Source organism: Agelaius phoeniceus, chromosome 2 (assembly GCF_051311805.1).
Source record: "Agelaius phoeniceus isolate bAgePho1 chromosome 2, bAgePho1.hap1, whole genome shotgun sequence".
Lineage (NCBI taxonomy): Eukaryota > Metazoa > Chordata > Aves > Passeriformes > Icteridae > Agelaius > Agelaius phoeniceus.
Window position 1 is genome coordinate 73,897,535 of NC_135266.1, and position 19,140 is coordinate 73,916,674.

A 19,140-nucleotide genomic window follows, 5' to 3' on the forward strand; every position below is an offset into this window, starting at 1 on the left:
AAAATGCATGTTTAAAAAAAATTCTTTTCCCTTTCATTTTCTTATGCATGCTTCTGAAGGATAAATTAGATTTTAGTGTTTTCTTCATTTTGGTCTTTGAAAGTTTTTAACTTGGGAGGTTGGACCCCTACAGAAAGGCATAGCCTTATTGTATTATTGCTGTTGTTAGAAAGACCTTTTTAGAGCTATCTACTAAAACACTGTAACAATTATTTGCCACCGAGGGAAACGAATAATATGCTTTATAAATTACAGATTTAATGTTTTTGATTGGATATTTTTGTGAAGCCTTGAAGGGAAAGTTGTAGCATTCTTCCATTTGTTTCACTGCAGTCTTTTGAAACCTGGATTGTCTTGGAACATAACATTTTAAAAGTAGCTTCCCCCACTTACTAATGTAGGTAGTTAATTACAGCAGTTTTCTTGTTGGCTGGGAAGAGGGGTCCTTATTGGAAAGAGGACTTGACTTTTTGTCCAAAAGTCAAATGGTAAAAGGGATCAGGGGTAATAACTTACTTGTTGAATTTCATATCTATTGCTAACAAGCTGGCATGCATTAAGATAATTTTAAAACAGTTTTTACCCAGTGCTACAGATTTAAAGGCGCTTTAGCTCAGTAGTAGGTCTTGATGCAGCTCTTTGAAGTAACCATTCTCATACACAATGTTACACTTGAAATAATGCACATATATACAGCCGTGATCGGGGTTGCATGTACTTTTATCTATATAGATAAAATGCTGGGGTTTTAGTTATGTATGCATATATATGTATAAATTAGCAGACTCCAGAGCTGCTGAGCTCTACTACTGTCACTGGTGTTAGGCTTTCAGAGGAATTCTTTTCTGATTCAGGCATATAAGTAAAGTGCTGGTTTTAATGTCCTCATTGAACTCTGAACACCTGGGGAGTTGATGTAATCTCTGTACAGAAGGAATTTATTCTGAAAGCATAACTGTCCTTAACTGGTAAATGATGAGTTATTTCCACATCTGATTGTACCATGTATCTATGCTTTTAATGGTTTATGTTGAGTTTAAATTTCTCCATGTGGGGTTCTATTTTTAAACACTTATATACTGAACTGTAATTGTTCAGATGGATTTTTTTTTACTTGGAAATTAAGCAAATAAATCTGTGTAAGGATATATACCCTTATTAATATTAATCATAGAGCCAAGGAAAGTAAATATGGAATATTAGTTGGATTTTTATCTCACACTGATATTTCAGAATGAACCTTAGTTAAATAAGAGGGTTTTTATAAACTAGGAATAGTCAAAAATTATGCATTTTGTCACTAATGTAGTTTTGTTTGGACAGAATTTCAGAATTTTAAAAGCCTTAACTAAAGATCTCTAAAGTGCCATACAAAAGGCTAACTCCAGGTAGCATGGACTTGAAATACCCATATGTATGTGCGTATAGAGGTCTTAAGGCTATTAAAAGAATAAATGCAGTGTCTAGAAATACAAAAGCTGATTTCCTCCCCTCCTAGTTTGACAATGTTTCTCTGTCTAATTTATTTAAGGGAGAAGCTTTGTAGTTGGTATAAGGCACAGTGGGGCTTAGATATAAAACGGTTTCCTGTCTCCTCTGTTACATAGAGAATATGTATTGCTTCAGATGTGCCTGTAAGGATGAAGTTACATTCAGCACCAGAGTCAGTCTTAAATACTGTTTTTTAATTTTAAATTTACTTTACAAAGTTGGAGCATAACATTAGCACTCTTTAATTTCCAGCTCTTTTTCCATAATAACTAATTGAATTGCTCCTTTCTTCCTTCTATGTGTGATCCTGATTCTGCTGGACTATCTGCTGAACTCCATGACAACATCACTTGTGATTTTTGTTGTAACTCACATTTGACATGTTCCAAATGGACTTGTGCTAGCATAATGAGAGATTCCCTCAAGGAGGCCCATCCCAGATGGGTTCACCTCTGGTTAGTAGAACGGGCTCTGAAACTCCTCAGCCGCCAATGAGTGGTGTAGGTGCCGTGAGTGGTGGACCTGGTGGCTTTGGTAGAGGAAACCCAGGGGGCAACTTTGAAGGACCTAACAAGCGTCGCAGATACTAAACCTTAATTCATTCCCTACTGTTTTAGAAATTCCAGTAAAATTATACAGTGATATGCCTTTATAATTTTAGCTGTTATCTGGAAACGGTTCTATTGTTATTGTAGTCTTTAAAACAGTTTCTTTTGTAAAACTTTTTTTGTATTCAGTCATAGGCTTTGTAGTATAGAGCAGAAATGATGCGGATCATTATGTAAGGCAATGTGTTTGTGACTCTAGCAAAATGCAATGTGTGACTATGCTGTAAAACGTGCGGTTATCTGATTACAATAAAACAAAAATCACTGGAAAGGATTTTGGGAATGTTATTACTAATACTGAGTAAGAACAATTTTATGCTTTATTATAAGTGGCATCATATTCATTTTTATGTAGTTTCTACTATGTGTCAAGAAAGTTCCATTCTTAATAGTGTTTAGGTGAACTGCATGGTGCAGTACATCCTGGGAAACTTAAAACACACCTGCTTTTGTTTTGACTTTCAAAGAGCATAAAATTTTATACAAAGTGTTCTCAAAGATGGTGTGTCCTTGCATCTCAATCCATCATTGCAAACTTAGTCACAGTAGGCTTATCAACAGAGGTCATCTGTCAGAAAAATTATTAGAAAATTTAACTTGGGGAGGGAAAAAAACAACTTTGGAAAGGAATCTCTATATATGCTTTATTCATAACAGTGTGAGTGAATTTACCTAAACCATATTTATAGAGGAGAAAATTGGTTGTGACATCTGTGTGTTCTGCTGATGGTTAAAGTATCTCCCATTGCAAGGAAGGAGACATTTCTGCACGGTGGTCAAAAGCTTTCCTCTGTGTTTGCACATCATTATTAATAAGTATACATTTTCCCTAGTGGTTGGTTTGAATAAAAACATGTCTGTTATCAGTGAGTAACTGTTTAATTAGGAAGCAAATACATGTTTTCCAGTGAAAATAAGTGTTCACTTATAGTTGAGTAATACGCATTTGGAAGGATTGCACATGAGTATTCTTCAGAAAGGTTTTACAGAACAAGGAATTTGGAAAATCCCATTTACAGCATAACTCGGGGTAGGTTTGCTGATTAAGATAAAACTAGTAGTAAAGCTATTAGGAAGCTTATTATGATTTTGTTTTGTCAGTCTTGGAAGATGATGGAAAAGACCTATTGGTTCTATTCCTGTAATGGCAAATAAGTAGGGATATTGGTTTCTTACTATTACTCTTTTTTCTGGGCAAAATAGTTGTAAAATAGTAGTGATCTTTTTTATCAGTTCACGTACATTTTCAGAGGTATACCTAACTAAATTTTATCTGCATGAATTATGGTGCTATATTGGTTAAAAACTGATTTGAAATAACCTGGTGCCCTAATAGCATCCAGATGGTATATACATACCTCAGTAAGGGATGCAGGCAGCAGAGAGGGCTTGTGTGTTACTTGTTAATGTGAGATTGGCTTGGTGGATTGAATTTTGAGCAAAGAAAATTGCAATATTGCTGGCATTTTGGAAATACACTGTTACTTAAATTGCCCGTGTATATGGCTTAGGATACTGTTTTCATACAATTCAGGAGTTACCTTAGTGTAACTAAGTATGTAGGTCCTCACTTATGACATCTGTACCTGCAAAGCATTTTCCTTTATATTGTCTTTAATGTTGCCATTTTTTGCTTGACTTAACACGTGCCGCACTTTGTAATGCAATACTGAGTTACCTTTAGTCTGGAATACTCTTTCTCCTTGGTATATGTATCACATTATAGCACTCATTCTTAAAGTAAACCTCAACCGAACTGCAAATGGTTTTCCTTTACACACTAAAAGGTCCTAAACATCAAGATTTGGGAAAATTACTGTTTTTTCACTGCTATAAACTAATGCTTGCATATGGCAACTGGTTAAGCTCTCTGCTCTAGTGTCCTTTATGCAGTTGAAAATGCAGTATCTAGTAAGGTGTCTAAATATGAGATGACTTTTTTCTAATATTTCCTGCCCTTGTACGTGACCTTTTTTAGGGGATTAAGGAAGTATTGGTGAATTGGTAGTTCTCAACTGTAAAGCTGTACAGGGAATATGTTTTAAGTACAAATTAAACTGCATTCAAAAGGTTGGTTCATCTTCTTCAAAGGAAAAGGCTGTGTTAGTCAGGCTTTTAGCTAGCTCCTGTATATTTGATAAGCTATGTAAACCCTCCTCCTTATAATATCTGAGTATGTTTGAGAAGAACATTAAGTACACTAAATCCTCAGAAGTTGTTAATACTTTCTGTGCCAGCTTCATGCAATTTTAAGTGCATGTTTGTTGCACTGTGGTTTTGGTAGCAAGTAGAGACATGCATGTATTTGAAAGTTATTTTAGATTTTATTTAACATTAGTGATTGCCATTCCACAGTTGTGACCTGCCCCTCCTGTAAACCTCTGACTTGGATGGCTCTGCTGCATGGTAGCAGTGGATTTGTCAGCTGTCCTTACTGCAGAAAATAATTTAATCTATTTTTAAATGTCTGTGAACCAAGTCCTAACAATCAATACTGAAATATATTTTTGGGCAGATTTTAAGGAGTTAATGAAGAATGCCTTTTGTAGCTGATGACATGCTGCTGTGTTAAGCTCTTAAAAGTCTTCTTTGGGCTGCTTGGCTTAACTCTAAAGGCAGTGCTTCTCATTTTGCCAAATGTGGTAGAAACTGATCCTAGCTATAAAATAAACACATAATTTTATTGAAAAATTAATGGTCACAAATTGTTTCTTTAAAATGTGTAGATGTATTTTTGTGTGAAGGTTCTGCCCTTCTCCTAAAGTGATTAATTTTTCTTGATCCTCGTCTGGTGGAGCAGTTTATCATTTTTTCTGTGTACACAGGTACTCAAGTTTTTAACTACATTTGCATTGTTTGACTGGAGCGTATAGTGAAGTCCTGACACTCTGCTATGTGGTATGCTAAAACAAGTAGGCTTGGAATATATATGAATCTGCCAACTACAGTGTATATATATACATTATATATACAATATATATACATTATATATTACTTTTATAATGTACTTACTGAGGTTTTCCATTATTCCTGAAGTTTCATATTCCTAAACTACCAAATTTTCCAGTGAGATACAATTTTGGTACTTAAAGATAACAAAGCTTTACTATTCCATTTAAGTTACACATTGTTCTGACCAATGTGCTCTTTAGATAAAGCACGTTGATATCTTGGGAAACTTTCTGGTGATGCTAATACACTTTACTGTATTAATTTCCTAAGAAAATCACGAACTACTGTGGATTACCTGGAAAGAAAATTCCTGACATGCAGTTCTTTTATTTGTTGTCCATGGTTTTTTTATGCAGTTGTACATAAAGATATAATAAGCTGGAGATTCTTACTAGAATAAAATTTAAAATAGATGGCAAGAAGACAGTATGAACTAAATAATTAAATTTTAAACATAAGCCAATAGGATTTTATAGTATGCATTTTTTGAGGAGCATTCTGATATAAAGTATGTCACCATATTCACCAAATTAATTTCCCTCTTTTCACCTCTTGATTTCAGATATAGAATAATTTGTCATTACAAATACTTTGAAAGGTACTACAAACACAGTGACATTCATGAACTATGTCTTGCTAAACAGTTTCAATCTCCTTTTAGATAACTTGGCTCAAAAATGCTGAAATAAGCAATCTAAAGGCAGATTCTCAAATGAAAACCAAAACCCTGTAGGCCTTTTTGAAGGGAGAAATGATTGGAGGTGAGATGTTCAGCAGTTATCCGGTGTGCTCAGGTGGCATGAAGTTCATTTTACTTTAGTATGTTGAAGAAACAAATTTTTTGGTACTTCCTGATTTATCTATTTTTTACAAGAAGTTGGATCATGATTTTTGCCTTCCGAAGTCAAACTACAGTATAATTGAACCACTAAATTAGCACAGAATGCAGGGTAACAGCTAGAGTCAGTTAATGTTGGACCACAGATGTGAATGGGGTTCTAAATCCCATTCCTGAGACTCGAAGTGTTGCATATCCATGGGTCATTTTAGAGTCTGCATGCAGCATCTTTTCTTAGCTTGTGCTTGTGGGCAGGAGTGGGGGACTCCAGAGAGCACATACTTCCAATGCAATCTAATTGTCTTCTCAGGAGCCCTCAAGTTATTAATATGGACACTGTGCTGTTATCAAGATGCTCATCTTGGTGTTTGGTCATTTCCATGGGCTGTTAGCTCACTCCTAGCATGAGGGAATATTGGACCAAACTTTTCTTACTCATCAGTGGTAAGGAGGGAGTGAGTGTGACCTATGAGAAATGCAAATCCAATACTTTAGATTATTGGATATTCAGTGCTAGTTTGGTGGCAAATGTTGAACTGTAGTAACGTGAAGGCATTTGCTTTCTTAAAAATTCACTTACTGAAATGTAAGAACTTAGTAACAATAAGAGGATTGACTAAAAACTTTGAACACCGAATGTCAGATAAAATTTTTCCCGTTTGATTGTTTTTATGTTACCTTTTGTTACCTTTCCAGATATACTGTAAAGTAGTTTTAGCCATCTCACCAGTTTAGTGCGTTTTGTTGATGGTTTCATGTGCTTTCCCATAAAGTATTTTAAAAATCATAGCTGTAGGCATTTCAGGTGTGTTTTCACGGTAATCCATGAAATACTGAAGCTAGTTATAAAATTGTCTAAAATATTACTTGTAGAATAAATAAACGGAACATGAAATTTTCATGAAAACTGTTTTTTATGATTTTAAATGCATGGAAGCAAACCCTCATTGTGTTAATTTTCAGTGGGATAGATTTTAATAGGTCTTTTCCATCTTGAACTTCCTTAAGATACTCTGAAAGTTAATATAATTGAAATTTGGAAGGCATCCTTATTAATGACCTCAGCCTGACTCTTAAAAGCAGTGTGAGAAGTTTCTTCTGTTTGGAACAGCAGCCCTTTTTTCCTAATTGAAGGAGCTATTCAGAAAACCATTCAGAGATAAATACAACATACTTACAGGTAAAACTATTAAAAAAACCCTCTGCTCTAATGTAAAGATTATTGTACACACAGATCACATTGAAAGAAAAAAAGCAACTTTGTAAATGTGGGTAAAAACTCAAGTGATTTGTATGTGGTCCCTTGGGTGGAGAATAAAATGCTCATAATAAGAGGTATGAGATTCAAAAGGAACTGGAGTGTGTTACTACATACACATGTGGATAAGGTTTTTCCATTTGTTTGCATAAGTGATTTGTCTAGAGCTTCCATTGTTCCTAGATTTACTAGTGTGCTTTTATGTCTCAATTTCTGTAGAGTAAAGCATAGCTGTATAATTTGATTGAATTTACATGCTGACTGTATGTGGGACGTTAAGTGCTTGACTTGAAAGAATTGCAGTGAGAATAAAGATGCTGTTCTTGACTTTAAGTAAAAACTGCGTAGATGCTTGAACAGGAATAAGTGTGGAGGGTCCTGTATGTAAATTGAACAAAAAATATGGGAGAGAGGGAATAAAGTAACATAATAAAAGTGAGAAGAGTGTGGTTTAATTTTATATCTACAGCAGATTCACAGAAATAACTTTAAGTCTTGTTCTACATGAAAACCACAATGCAACTGATTTTTAATAGAAGAGGTGGAAATACCAGTTACATTCATGTCTTGGGTTTTTGGAACTGAATTTAGTTTTATGCAGATGGCCAAAGAAAAACTGAAACGAATTAATGTTTTAAAAATATTTTGAAATTCTTGGGTTGTATGGTGGGATCACTGCAGTTGGTTATATCTCTTTGTGTTGCTTTTATGAAGTTGATGTGTAGGACTTCATTTTGTGGCTGAATACAGCACCGTATACAGCGTACATACGCCATGTAAGTATGTAACAGCTGATTTTAAGGTTATTAGCCTCTCATCAAACTAGTGAGAATCCAGTCTTAAACCTGAGTGCATCATAGACAGAGAAGCACCAAACAGAAGATCATGGTAAAGGAAAATGAAATAGTACATATCTATTAGTAGTAATGGGATGAGATTAAGTTATTTTCATTAATTTTTGCCTTAATTCACTGTAATCAATTTTTTTGTGTGTGACAGGGAAACTAATTTTATTATCAGTTAAAGAAGGAAAGAAAGAAAAAAATCCCCAACAAAATATCTCTCCCAAAGAATCCCCAAACCCTAAAATCCTCAGTGTACAACCCAATCCCAAGCAAAATGTGTTTTCCCACTTTAAATAAATATGTATACTTAAGCAAGGTAGAAGAGAAAATAAATCTAAAAATATGTAAAAAACAAAAGGGTTTACTGTAATTCTTTTTGCATCTGTTAGCTCTTGATGTTCTGGTCATTTTAAAGTGTTACTTTTTTAAAAAAAAAATTAATCCCATTACTGTTCATTATTTGTTATAAAAGGATTTATTCTACTAAATTTATTTATTGTTACTAAGTTTTCAATATTTTTATATAGTGTAAAATTGCATGAAAAAACACTGCATAAACCAGCTATTACAGTACTGTAGAATGCAGTCTTTGAACTGCTAGCTGAATTGGTCTTCCAGGCTGCTTACAAATGTTTTAAATATTTGTATGCTAATGGAAATTTGAAATGTTTGTGTGCATATTAAAAATAATCCAGTACATGCCTTGCTGCAGATATGAATAGCCTTTTGCCCTCCTTGCTGCTTGGTCCTGCTCCCTCTGTGTCCCCAGGCAGGAGACACAGGTAAAGGCAGGTAAGGGAGACTGTGAGAATTATTGATTCTAATTATTTCAGTGTGGAAGGAAAGAAGAGCAAGAAGGGGCAGTAGAGCAAGACTCTTCTTACCTGTGCATACATAGGGTATTTTATGCTGCAGACAGAGAACATAGTTCAATAAATGTTCTCATTAAGTGTGTTTGGAAGAAATACATAGCCTAGAACAAATGGATAAGAAGTGTGTAGAGGACTTTAGATGTCTGACTAACCTGGTTATGGTTTACATTCTTAGTGATAGTTGGGCCAAGAGGGCAAGTATTTCAAGCAGTGAAAAAAAAAATTCCACTAAAATGTTGAGCCAAAGTTTATGTGAGCTTGATCTGTCTGTTCACTTTCTGCAGTTACCAAGAAGGTTACTTGCAAGCCAGTAAAAAATGGAAAATAGTGTTCTTCGTGATTTCTCCAGGAGAGATGATATACACAGTTGCTTTAAAAAGAAGCAAGACTATTCACATGTATTTTTCTTGGAAGAAAATATAAAAAACTGCCATTACAAAGATGGGAAAAACAGTCTTTTAAAATGCTAACATTCTTCATTCTTTGACATGATAGCCTTGTGTTGTTCCATATATTATGTTCTGCTTTTAAGGGAAAGAGCATGTGCAAGGTAAGCCACAGCTGCAGTTTTAATTAACTTCAAATAAAAAGCTTTTCCCACAAGACACACCTGTAATAATGAAACAGTAGTTAATCTTCAGTTTTGTTTCAGTGTGGAATATTGTGTTTCTAGAACTTAGCATTTTACCAGTTCCAGTTCCACATCTGACATTTTTGGAACCAGAGCTGTGCCAAATCATACAAATAAAGTTTTTGCCTTAGTGTGTGAACAATGCAATTACTGCAGTTCAAAAACTGAATGTTCAAGAGTTTTGAAAGAAAATGCATGGAAGAATTGTCATCTATTGAATTGCTGGTTTAAAGGTGAAAATTGTCAACTTGACAGCTGGGATGGCTTTACTTCTAACATTATTTTAGGCTATGTGTCAGTTTATTATTGTCATGTTATACATTGTGTAGTTTTTATAATACCACTTAATGCATGTTTGACATTTTTCTTGCATCACACTTGCATAGTTTCATATATTATTCACACTGATTAATACAACTGTCTGTAGGTGGGGGGTACCAGAGCATTTGTTTAGTATTATGTAACTTGTTTAGGAGTGTTTTTCATTGATAAGCGTGTTTTCTGTCTTGTGTTTACTCTGGATGTTCTGAGCAAAAGACACTTTTTCTACTTTATGTGGGGAAAAAGCAACAAGTAATGACAGAGTGGTTATTAGGAAAGTAAATGGAAGTTCTGGATGCTTCTTACTGTTTCTAAAATGACAGCTGACTCAGGAGAATAAAATCACTTGGTATACTTTCTGCATGACTATTTTAGACTTTTCCCTGCTTACACCACAGTTAAGGATCATTTTTCAAGGTTGCAAACAAAATTTTTAATTTCTGTCTGGTTTTAGTCCTAACTGTGTTTACAAGACAGTAAATTAAACACAAATGTCTCAATGTTTGCTCTGAAAAGTACTCTTAACTCCCGAAATTGTATTAAACATAAGGAAAAATAATTTGAGTTTCATAATTTTAAAATACTGAATTAGCCAGTCCCCTGGGGGTGCAGTGGGGGTGGAGGAAGCACAGATTTGTGGAGAAATCATACTCTTGTTTTCAGTTGCGCTGTGTTCCTGGGCATGCATTTTTTTACTCTTTACATTGAGCCCATTTGTTACAAAGATTTAAAAAGAAATATAATTCATCATATTTCATCCAGTTATAAATTCATTGCTACATTGTAAAAATCAGAGTTGGTTAGTGGCTCATTTACTTTACTGGAGATTATGGCATGTAGTATAAATATCAGAAATAGGGTAATTCAAGCGTTGATAGTTACTGGTGTTATGTTGTTGTGCCTTTAAGCCCAGTTGGATAAAAGCTGATATATATTGAGCATAACAATGTCTTAAAACTCAGTGCCCAGAACCTTGATGCTGAATTTGCATTTCTGCTTTATTGCTGTGATAATAACAAAATACTCACAGGTTTGAAAGTTTACATCTAGATATATGGAGGAGAGTAAAGGATTATTATTCTATGTTGCTTGGTTTTGAGGTCTTGTGTGGGAAAACTGGTATTGTAGAATCTTTTCTATATGATTGCTTAAAAACCTACTGGTTTTTTTGAACTGTCTTGTATATTTAAAACTGTCCAGTGTGAAGGAAGCCAAATGATGTATCTTTAAAGAATGTAGGAAGGCAATTTGGCTAGAGGTCTTACTTGAGCTCTAAATCATTTACTGGTTTGACACTGAGGACATGGTGTCTTAACTCTAACCTTACACTACAATTATATTGAAAAATTGTGCAAGCTTCTGCCAAGCTTTAGAAGTGATGTGAGGATGTAAGGTGACATACTGACTGTAGAATTGGGCCAAATTATTGATATTTGATGCTTGTCACCAGCCAGCTCTAGTTGTCCTAATCCATTCCTTTTAGGATTTTGTTTCCTTTTCTGTACTCTAGGTTTTCTTTTGTTTAAAACGCTTTATGTTTTCCTGATAATGTGGAAGATATAAGCTGTATGAAACTTTATTTGGGGGTTCTAACACTAAACTTGATGGAAATGGTTTAAAGCAAGGGAAAGATGTCAGATGCACAGTAAAACCCAGTTCTGTCTATGATTTGACAAGTTGTTACATACCTCTTCATATGTGTTTTGTTAGTATATATCATGTATGTTTTCTTAACCTATTGTGCCTTTAAAAAGGATTTATGTCTCTTTCTACGGGGGCAAAAAATTTTGTTCTGGATTAATTTAATTTCATTGTTTCTCTTTCATGTAATTGCACAATAATGAAGTGACAAAGAGTACATGAGAACTTAATAGATAGTTACTCTTTCTGAGCTCAAAGATGTGTGCAAATACTAATACAGAAAAGTATAATTAGATAAGTGCTCTTCATGGATTTACAGTTGGGGGAGATATTATTGTGGAAGAGCAGGAAAACGTGGCTTTATCTCATCTTTCACTTTGCAGCTTTTAATAATTTAGGAACTACCATAGAATTAAAGACCCCAAGTATGACTCTTATAAATTTCATCTAAAATTCTTAAGTGTTGTTTCAGAGTTCTGCTATAAACAAAACTAATTCAGTGTAAACATTCAAATAAAATACGTGCTTTAATGGAAAAAGTAATTCTGAAAGCCTGTGTTTTATTAAGGTAAGAAGAGTAATGTTATTGGGGAGTTAGGTGTAGTTTCTCGTATCTTTATTTTTGACTACATAACCTTAAAGGAATAAAAGTGAAATTAATGACATGCAGGAAAAGGCTAAATATACGGGACATAATTTCCTGGAAAAGGACTGAAGTTCAAATATGTGTAACTTAAGTACCAGTAATGGACTTTTGTCATAAGTTCAGAAAGCTTCTGCTTAGAAACAGGTGCTGCCAAATCTAGTCCTGCTCTTATGGCAGGAAAATGTCATCTTTGCCTTGATTGTGGCAAACCAAGAATAGGATTATCAGGATTTAAGTTTATGAAGAACCTAGTTATCTTGCCACAGTGATAACTTTGAATAGCTGAAGGGTCAGCATCTTAGGTAAGTTTGTCTGCTGAGTTGGTATATGTACAGCTGCATGATTGTCACAGCCTTCCCAGGTCTTGGAATATGGTAGTGCTTTTGGTTGTTTCAGCAGTTGCTTCATGGGCCTCAGTTAATGAAGTTTGTTTATGGCTGCTCAGATGCTTTTCAAAGTCATCTTTTCTGCTTAGCAAATTCTCTCAGGTAGTGACAGCCACTGCAGTTGTGGATTGAGAGTGATGCCGTCATGGGGTGCTTAATTCAGCATGTGCTCCTATCAGCTGCAGTCAGCTTAGTTTATACCTGTTCAGTCATTACAGTGCACTTCCAAATATTACTTTTCATTAATGGAAGTTGTGTTCTCAATGAGGTATTGATCTGGGCAAGTTTGAGTAGAGGCTTAAGAAAATAGAGAAAATACAAACTAGTTACACTTGTACTGTCAATGAGACAAATTCCTTTAATAATTCCAGGTGTGTTATGGAAAATTAATCTCTTGGATGGTTCTAATTCCCTAAGTTTGTAATAAAGGTACTTGGATTTTGTTCTACCTCTGTTTTCTGAGGCTCATCTTTAAACTGTTTGGACATCTGCATTCATTTTAGCTTTCACAGCTTGATGTAAACTAGAGTCCTTCAAACTTTATGCATAAATATACCCTGTCAGGGCATACTCATCAGTCAGGTGCTGATCAGATGCAAGATTTTGTAGAGTCCAGAATGAAAGTAAGTGTAAAAGTTGTTAAGTAAGATGAAAGTAAGTTACGAGAAGACCAGAACAAGATTGAGCAGAATAGGAGAGCAAACTGCTTTGAAGGTGGTCTGTAAAACAAAGTGCAAAATAATCTGATAACAAGTACATGTTCTGTTAATCTTTCAAAGAAATGGATGCATCAGGATGCAGAACTTCAATATGAAATGCAGACTTTTTTGGAGAAGCTGCTGCTTGCTTAAGCGGAGTTTCTTTTTCAAGATGTTACAAGTAATGTTTGTAGTGTATTAGAATGGATGTTTTTTACTCGTGTACATCAGAAGTCACAAACAGGTAACAGCTTTTATGTTTTTATCTGTGTGTGTAACCATTTTCTCATTAATGTGTTGATACTTACAAACTTGGCACCCAAGATAATTTTGATAGCTTGTTTGTAAATTAGTATTTTTAATGTGAGAATTATAGTGCGAGCTTGCATCTTGAAATCTGAATGAGCTATGATGAAAAACAGTACCAGCAATCAGTCTCTTTGATTAAAAATATTTAGTTTTGAATATGATGCCAAGTTACTGCCTTTGTATATAAGATGATATCAAAAGGGAGTTCCTCACTTCTCAGACTGTGGTCTTGGCCTAGTCCTGTGCAAAGGAGTGTCATCACTGAGGCCTTTACTTTGCTCTCAGTTGGAGAAAATGGTAGCCAACTGGAGCGACTTTATGGAGGGTATATGGTGGAATGGTTAATAGTATTCCTAACACTCACTAAGATGCCTCATCTGTTATTCAGACTTGAAATTATTTCTAATATAGTGCTTTTCAGTCCTCTGCCACAAGTTAGTAGGTGTTTGGTTTGCTCTATGTATGACAGCTGAGCTTAAAGCTTTTAAAAAATGTTTGCTATTAACTTAGAAAGCTATTTCACTTTGGGTAGGAAGAATAGCTTTTATCTTGCAGGCAGTAGTGATGTCTACTAAAATAAGGAATGCTGTACATAGAATTTACAGCATTCTATGGTACTATAAAGCTGAAATAAATCCTGATAGTGCATCATCAGGAATATGTCCAGTTTTGCAAAGAAAGGACAAAGAGCCAAGTTTGAATCCCAGCTTGCCAGGCAGAGAGTAGCAAATAGAGAAATGGCTTCTTTATTCAACATTGCTTTGTGAGTTTTTTCAGGAACAGGTAAGTCTATGTCAGTATACCAGTATGGGGTAGATAGGATACCCTGCAATTTATTAATGCTGTTTGTTGTCTTAGTCTTGAAATACAGATTCCATTTCCTGTATTTCAAATCTAATGTAAGATTTTCTGTTTTCTACCAATTATGATTTTATTATGGTGGAAGCCAGAAGTTGATAATTCTGCATTTCTTACAGAGTAATCTGTGATGGAAGTTGTCACCCAGTAGAGTTAGTACAGGAGGGAAATGACTTAACTGCACAAAGAATCACAGATCTTTTGATGGGACCAGAAGCAATGGGTACACACAGAAACACAGGGGATTACTTCTGAGCATCAGGAAACTTTTTTACTGTGAGGGGTGAGCAAGCACTGGCACAGCCTGCCCAGAGAGGTTGTGGAGTCTCCATTCTTGGAGATGCCACAAGCCATCTGGATGTGGTCCTGGGCACTGGCTCTAGGTAGCCCTGCCTGAGCCGAGGAGTTGGACCAGATGATCTCTAGAGATCCCTTCTGACATTAACAAGTCCACGATTCTGTCATCTAAGCAAAACTTGGAATTCATTAAACTTTATGTGAATGAATTAACAGTTAAACCCTATTACATGCTTGGGTATTTGAATCCTTCCTTACTAGGTTTCATTTCAATGTAGTTGTATGTATTGGGTAGTATTGTTAAATTTTACATTTTCAAATGAAGCATGTCAAAGATGAAAGCTCTTGGAGTGAATGAGTTGATGTTAATAAAGACTGTGTGACCACATCTTGCCCTGCCCTTCCCCCAGCACAGTCTTACAGCTTCAGAGATTTTAGCCCCACAAAGATAATCAGTTCTGCTGTCATTATTTTGGAAGAGGAGGTTAGGACACTGGCCTAACTTGGCACCTGCTGCAAAAATGACAGGTAAGGAACCTTACAGGAGGGAATGGGGAGCATTGTGTGAAGTTCTGTAAAGCAGAATTACAAACACTTCAGAAGCTATGTATTAGTGAGTTTCACAATTCCTTAGGAATACTGTTGTGGGTTTTTTTTTTTAATTAGAGAAAATTGGACTATGCACAGTATAGGAAGTTTTGTGTGAAACTAGATTCCCTCTTAGGTTTTGGAAGGTAGAAAACATCCTCAAACTAGTGAGGTCATCACTACTATATATAAGAATTATTCTATAATACAAAGCTTATGCTGATTTTCTGTAGTCTTAAAACTAAGATATAAGAAAATTGTCTTTTAGGCTTTGCATATGCACATTTCTGCTACTTTAAAACAATTTTAAATATTTTTGAAATAAAAAATTAGTCTTAATAGAAGTATGCCTATTTAAACATCCCTAAAATCTTAGTGGTTCTCTTAACTCCTTGCATAAGTTTATATTTGTTTGCATTGTGTGTAGCACAATTGTATCCTGACTTCTGTTAAAGTAGTAGACCTGTACTGAGATCCTACTTAACTCTGTGCTAGCTGTTCTGGTTTAATGATATCTTGTTTACAGCAGACTTTTCTAAATCTATGTCTCTGATAGGTGACCTCAGAGTTTCCAGAACCTGGCAGAACTATCTTGTGAAATTTTAACTCTAGCTTCCAGTGCCAAGTGCAGCATTATCAGATGCTTTTCATCTGTCACGTTTCTTAAGTTTTCTTTGTGAAGTCACATCTATACATCATTATTTCTAGGGGAAAGAGATGATGAGGGTTAAAGGTTATTCTCTTGTTCCTTCAACAGTTTTGTACTTTTTAGCTGTTCATGATAAAGTATCACAAAATGCTCAGAACTTCACATCTGTGTAACCTGTCATATGAGTTCTGAATGGAGAAAATAACACCATTATTTGGACATTTTTCCAAGATGCTCAGCATGAACACAGTCATTGAATGTAAAAATCTAAACATTGAAAGATATTTTTGCTGCTTCAATGACAACATTTGTAAAATGGGTAATTATGAAAATCAGTGATGAGCCAGCTATTCTGGTGGTGCAGGTTCCTCAACTTGAAGTGGGAGTGTCATAGAGGGGAGGGGCCTGTATTAAAAAATACAGGATTTTGTTGCTGTTTCACACAGGATTGTCTTAATGACTTGGACTACTGTGTTGCAATGCATAAAATTTTGCAAAAAATATAATGTGTGTGTATATATATATATAAAAAACCCACTGGATGCTATTGTGTCTTGCATCTAGGAATGTAATGACTTGCAAATGAGCAATTTTATTGTTTTTATGAAGTGCTTACAAATTTTAGTATCTTTGAATTCTGACCTTGCTGAAGCTGTACAGATGAAAACTTTTGTGTCTTCTGTTTAAATGCTTTCAGACATGCTCATCATTCCCTAAATACTGAAGAAATCATCTAATTTCTATATGCTGAAGATCTGCAATCCAAGCAAAACAGAAACTAATGTCCCTTGATCACAGATTGTCACTGGCATGTGTTCATTGCCTGGCCACTAGTAACTGCCACCATTTGTTCTTTTTTGAAATCTGATCCCAGAAGAGGAATATTACTGCATTCACATTCCTCATTCTGTGTAAGATGCTAACTTCAGGTACCCTACTCCTTGTAACTTTAAGTTGTGAAATGGATGTAAAATATTTTTAACGATCTTGCAAAGGAAATTGAACGCCTTGTTGGCTTAGCTCAAGTAGTACTTTCCCTTTTGTTTCTAGGAACTTAATTCTTCCTTTGAGCTCTAATTTGGTATTTTTTTTCCTTAAATACTTGCTTGCTTCTACCTCTCTGCAAGTACTTAATATGCACTTATTAAGAGAATTTGACAAACACAAGATTTGGAAAAAATGTGTTGCAGTTTGTCTCCTATAATCCCTGGCAGCTATGCAGTGATGCCAGGTAACAATTTCTTTTAGTCTCTCATGGTTTTATTATCCTCAGTAGGGACTACTCATAATTAAGATGAGCAGGTTTGGCCAGACTAAAGTTAAAACTAAGAGAAGAATGGGGAGGATAAGATTGCCTGACCATTTAAGAATGTCTAGCACTGTATCTTCTGTTAGTATGTCAGCAGCCAACATTGTTATCTGTTACCTTTTGATAGGTAAGCCTGAACAAATGCAAACATGAACACAGCTCTGCGGATCATCTCGGGTTCCCTTTGGAAACCCCAAATAAGTGGCCACAAGGGATTGTGTGTTTTCCTGAGAACACCTCGGCATTGGAGTTCTTCTTTCTGTGTGCTGGATAGTGGTTCTGCTACTCTCAAAATCATACCTGTGCCCGCTGGTGCAAAATGCCATATGGTCACTTCAGTGGAATTCAAAATTTACCTGTGCTGCTGTTGTGTGTTGCTAGGTAATTTTTAAAGTAGACTAAAATAAAGGGGAAACTTAGTGGGGTTTTATTACTCTTACTTACAATAGCCACCAAAAAGCCCATTAATTAAAAAAATTAAAACAAAAAAAAACCTGAACTAAACCACAAAACCTGTTCTGTCAGTCAATCCAGTGAAGCTGCCATGCATCCGTGTGCAAGGTACGTGTGCAGTGTCCTTCGGTGTTGGAGTGTCACAGCTATTCCTCCTCCGAATTGGCACCAGCAGCCTGGAGCTTGTCCCACACAGCCGGTCTGTGCTGCGGATATCCCGCTAAGCTGAGCATGCATTACTTGAGATAGCCACACTTAGGAGTTGGTTTTCAATTTTCCTTTGTAACAGCACAATATATGCACAATATCATTCTATTTGTGTGTGATGCCTCTCTCCTCTCGAGAACAGGCATGTTGATCATGCTGTAAGCCTTTTAGACTAGGTCAGATTCATTTTGCTTACCATACCCACCATACCCACTTTGAGCTTTAATTTAAAGAAGAACTTTATCATATGGATGAAAATTCAGTCTCTTTGAAAACAACTTTTGCTTGTGTTCCAGCTCACTCTTAGAAATCACATTTTTTCATCACTGGCTGTTTGGATGCATTCAGCTCTAGCAAAGTAAATACTACTAATCATAAACAGTAGAGTTTATATAGGGTAGAGAGGTTGGAATGATCTTAGAAGAGGGAGAATTGTGAATAAATTGTGGAGAGGCACATTCCTAGTAGAAACTATAGGCATTTTAACACTCCCAGCAGTCTTACTGGGTGGTTTTAGAGCCTGTAATCAAAAATGGACGATAATAATTTGGCTACAGCTTTGTCACTAATATCTACTGGTTGCCAAGAATATGGCACACTGCTTTCTCTTCAGTAAATCTGGGTGGCCAAGAAAGAGAAAGTAATATTTACTGTCAGTTACAGAAACTGGAGAGACTGTGTTAGGCCTTGATGCTTTAGCTTTCTTGATTGGGGGGGTGAAGGAGAAAGTAATTATTGGGTTTTTTTAATAATAAAATACAGACTGAAAACTATGCAGTTTGTAATTTTAGCCTTCCTGTTAGATGGGTACATACCTATCAATAGCTACATTAATTGCACCATGTTGAGGTGATGTCTCAGGACACTAACACTTCTCCAGATGACAGTTTCAGCCAACTCCCTATGACTGGCAGTTCATCACTACAGCTATTACTGCATTTGACTTGCTAAATGATTGTAGAATCGACACAGTTAGAAAGGGTTAGTGGGCTGTGCTCTTTCATTTGTGCTTTAGGAAGAAAGTATCTATCTTGCTGAATGTCTGGTGCAGAATAGATAACTGAACTTTGTAAATCTGATAGATAGCAAGTTTCACCATGGTGTGGGAAGGGAGATAAAAAGGAACCAAATGGGAGAATTGATTTAATAGGGCTCAGACATTAATCATGCCAACTTTAAAATGGTATTTATTCTGAGCTGCACATCTCAGCCTGTTTTCAGCTGTGTCTGATAAGGTACATGTTAACTTTATTGTAAACGTTTGTGGTTGTGTGTTGTAATTT

General features: G+C 35.5%; 1 protein-coding gene across 7 annotated transcripts in view; it reads left to right on the forward strand.

The window, feature by feature from the left end:
• Positions 1–19,140, forward strand: part of PSPC1 (paraspeckle component 1) — a 58,801-nt gene that overhangs the window by 33,352 nt on the left and 6,309 nt on the right. For 2 of the 7 annotated variants that reach the window (XM_054628208.2, XM_077173907.1), the window contains exon 9: positions 1,896–17,578. The exons of 4 other annotated variants lie outside the window; for them this stretch is intronic. In XM_054628208.2, the coding sequence (XP_054484183.1) occupies positions 1,896–2,081 (186 nt within the window). In that variant the 3' untranslated portion in view covers positions 2,082–17,578. The remainder of the gene's footprint in view (positions 1–1,895; positions 17,579–19,140) is intronic. One more of the 7 variants, XM_077173908.1, reaches the window with a different exon arrangement.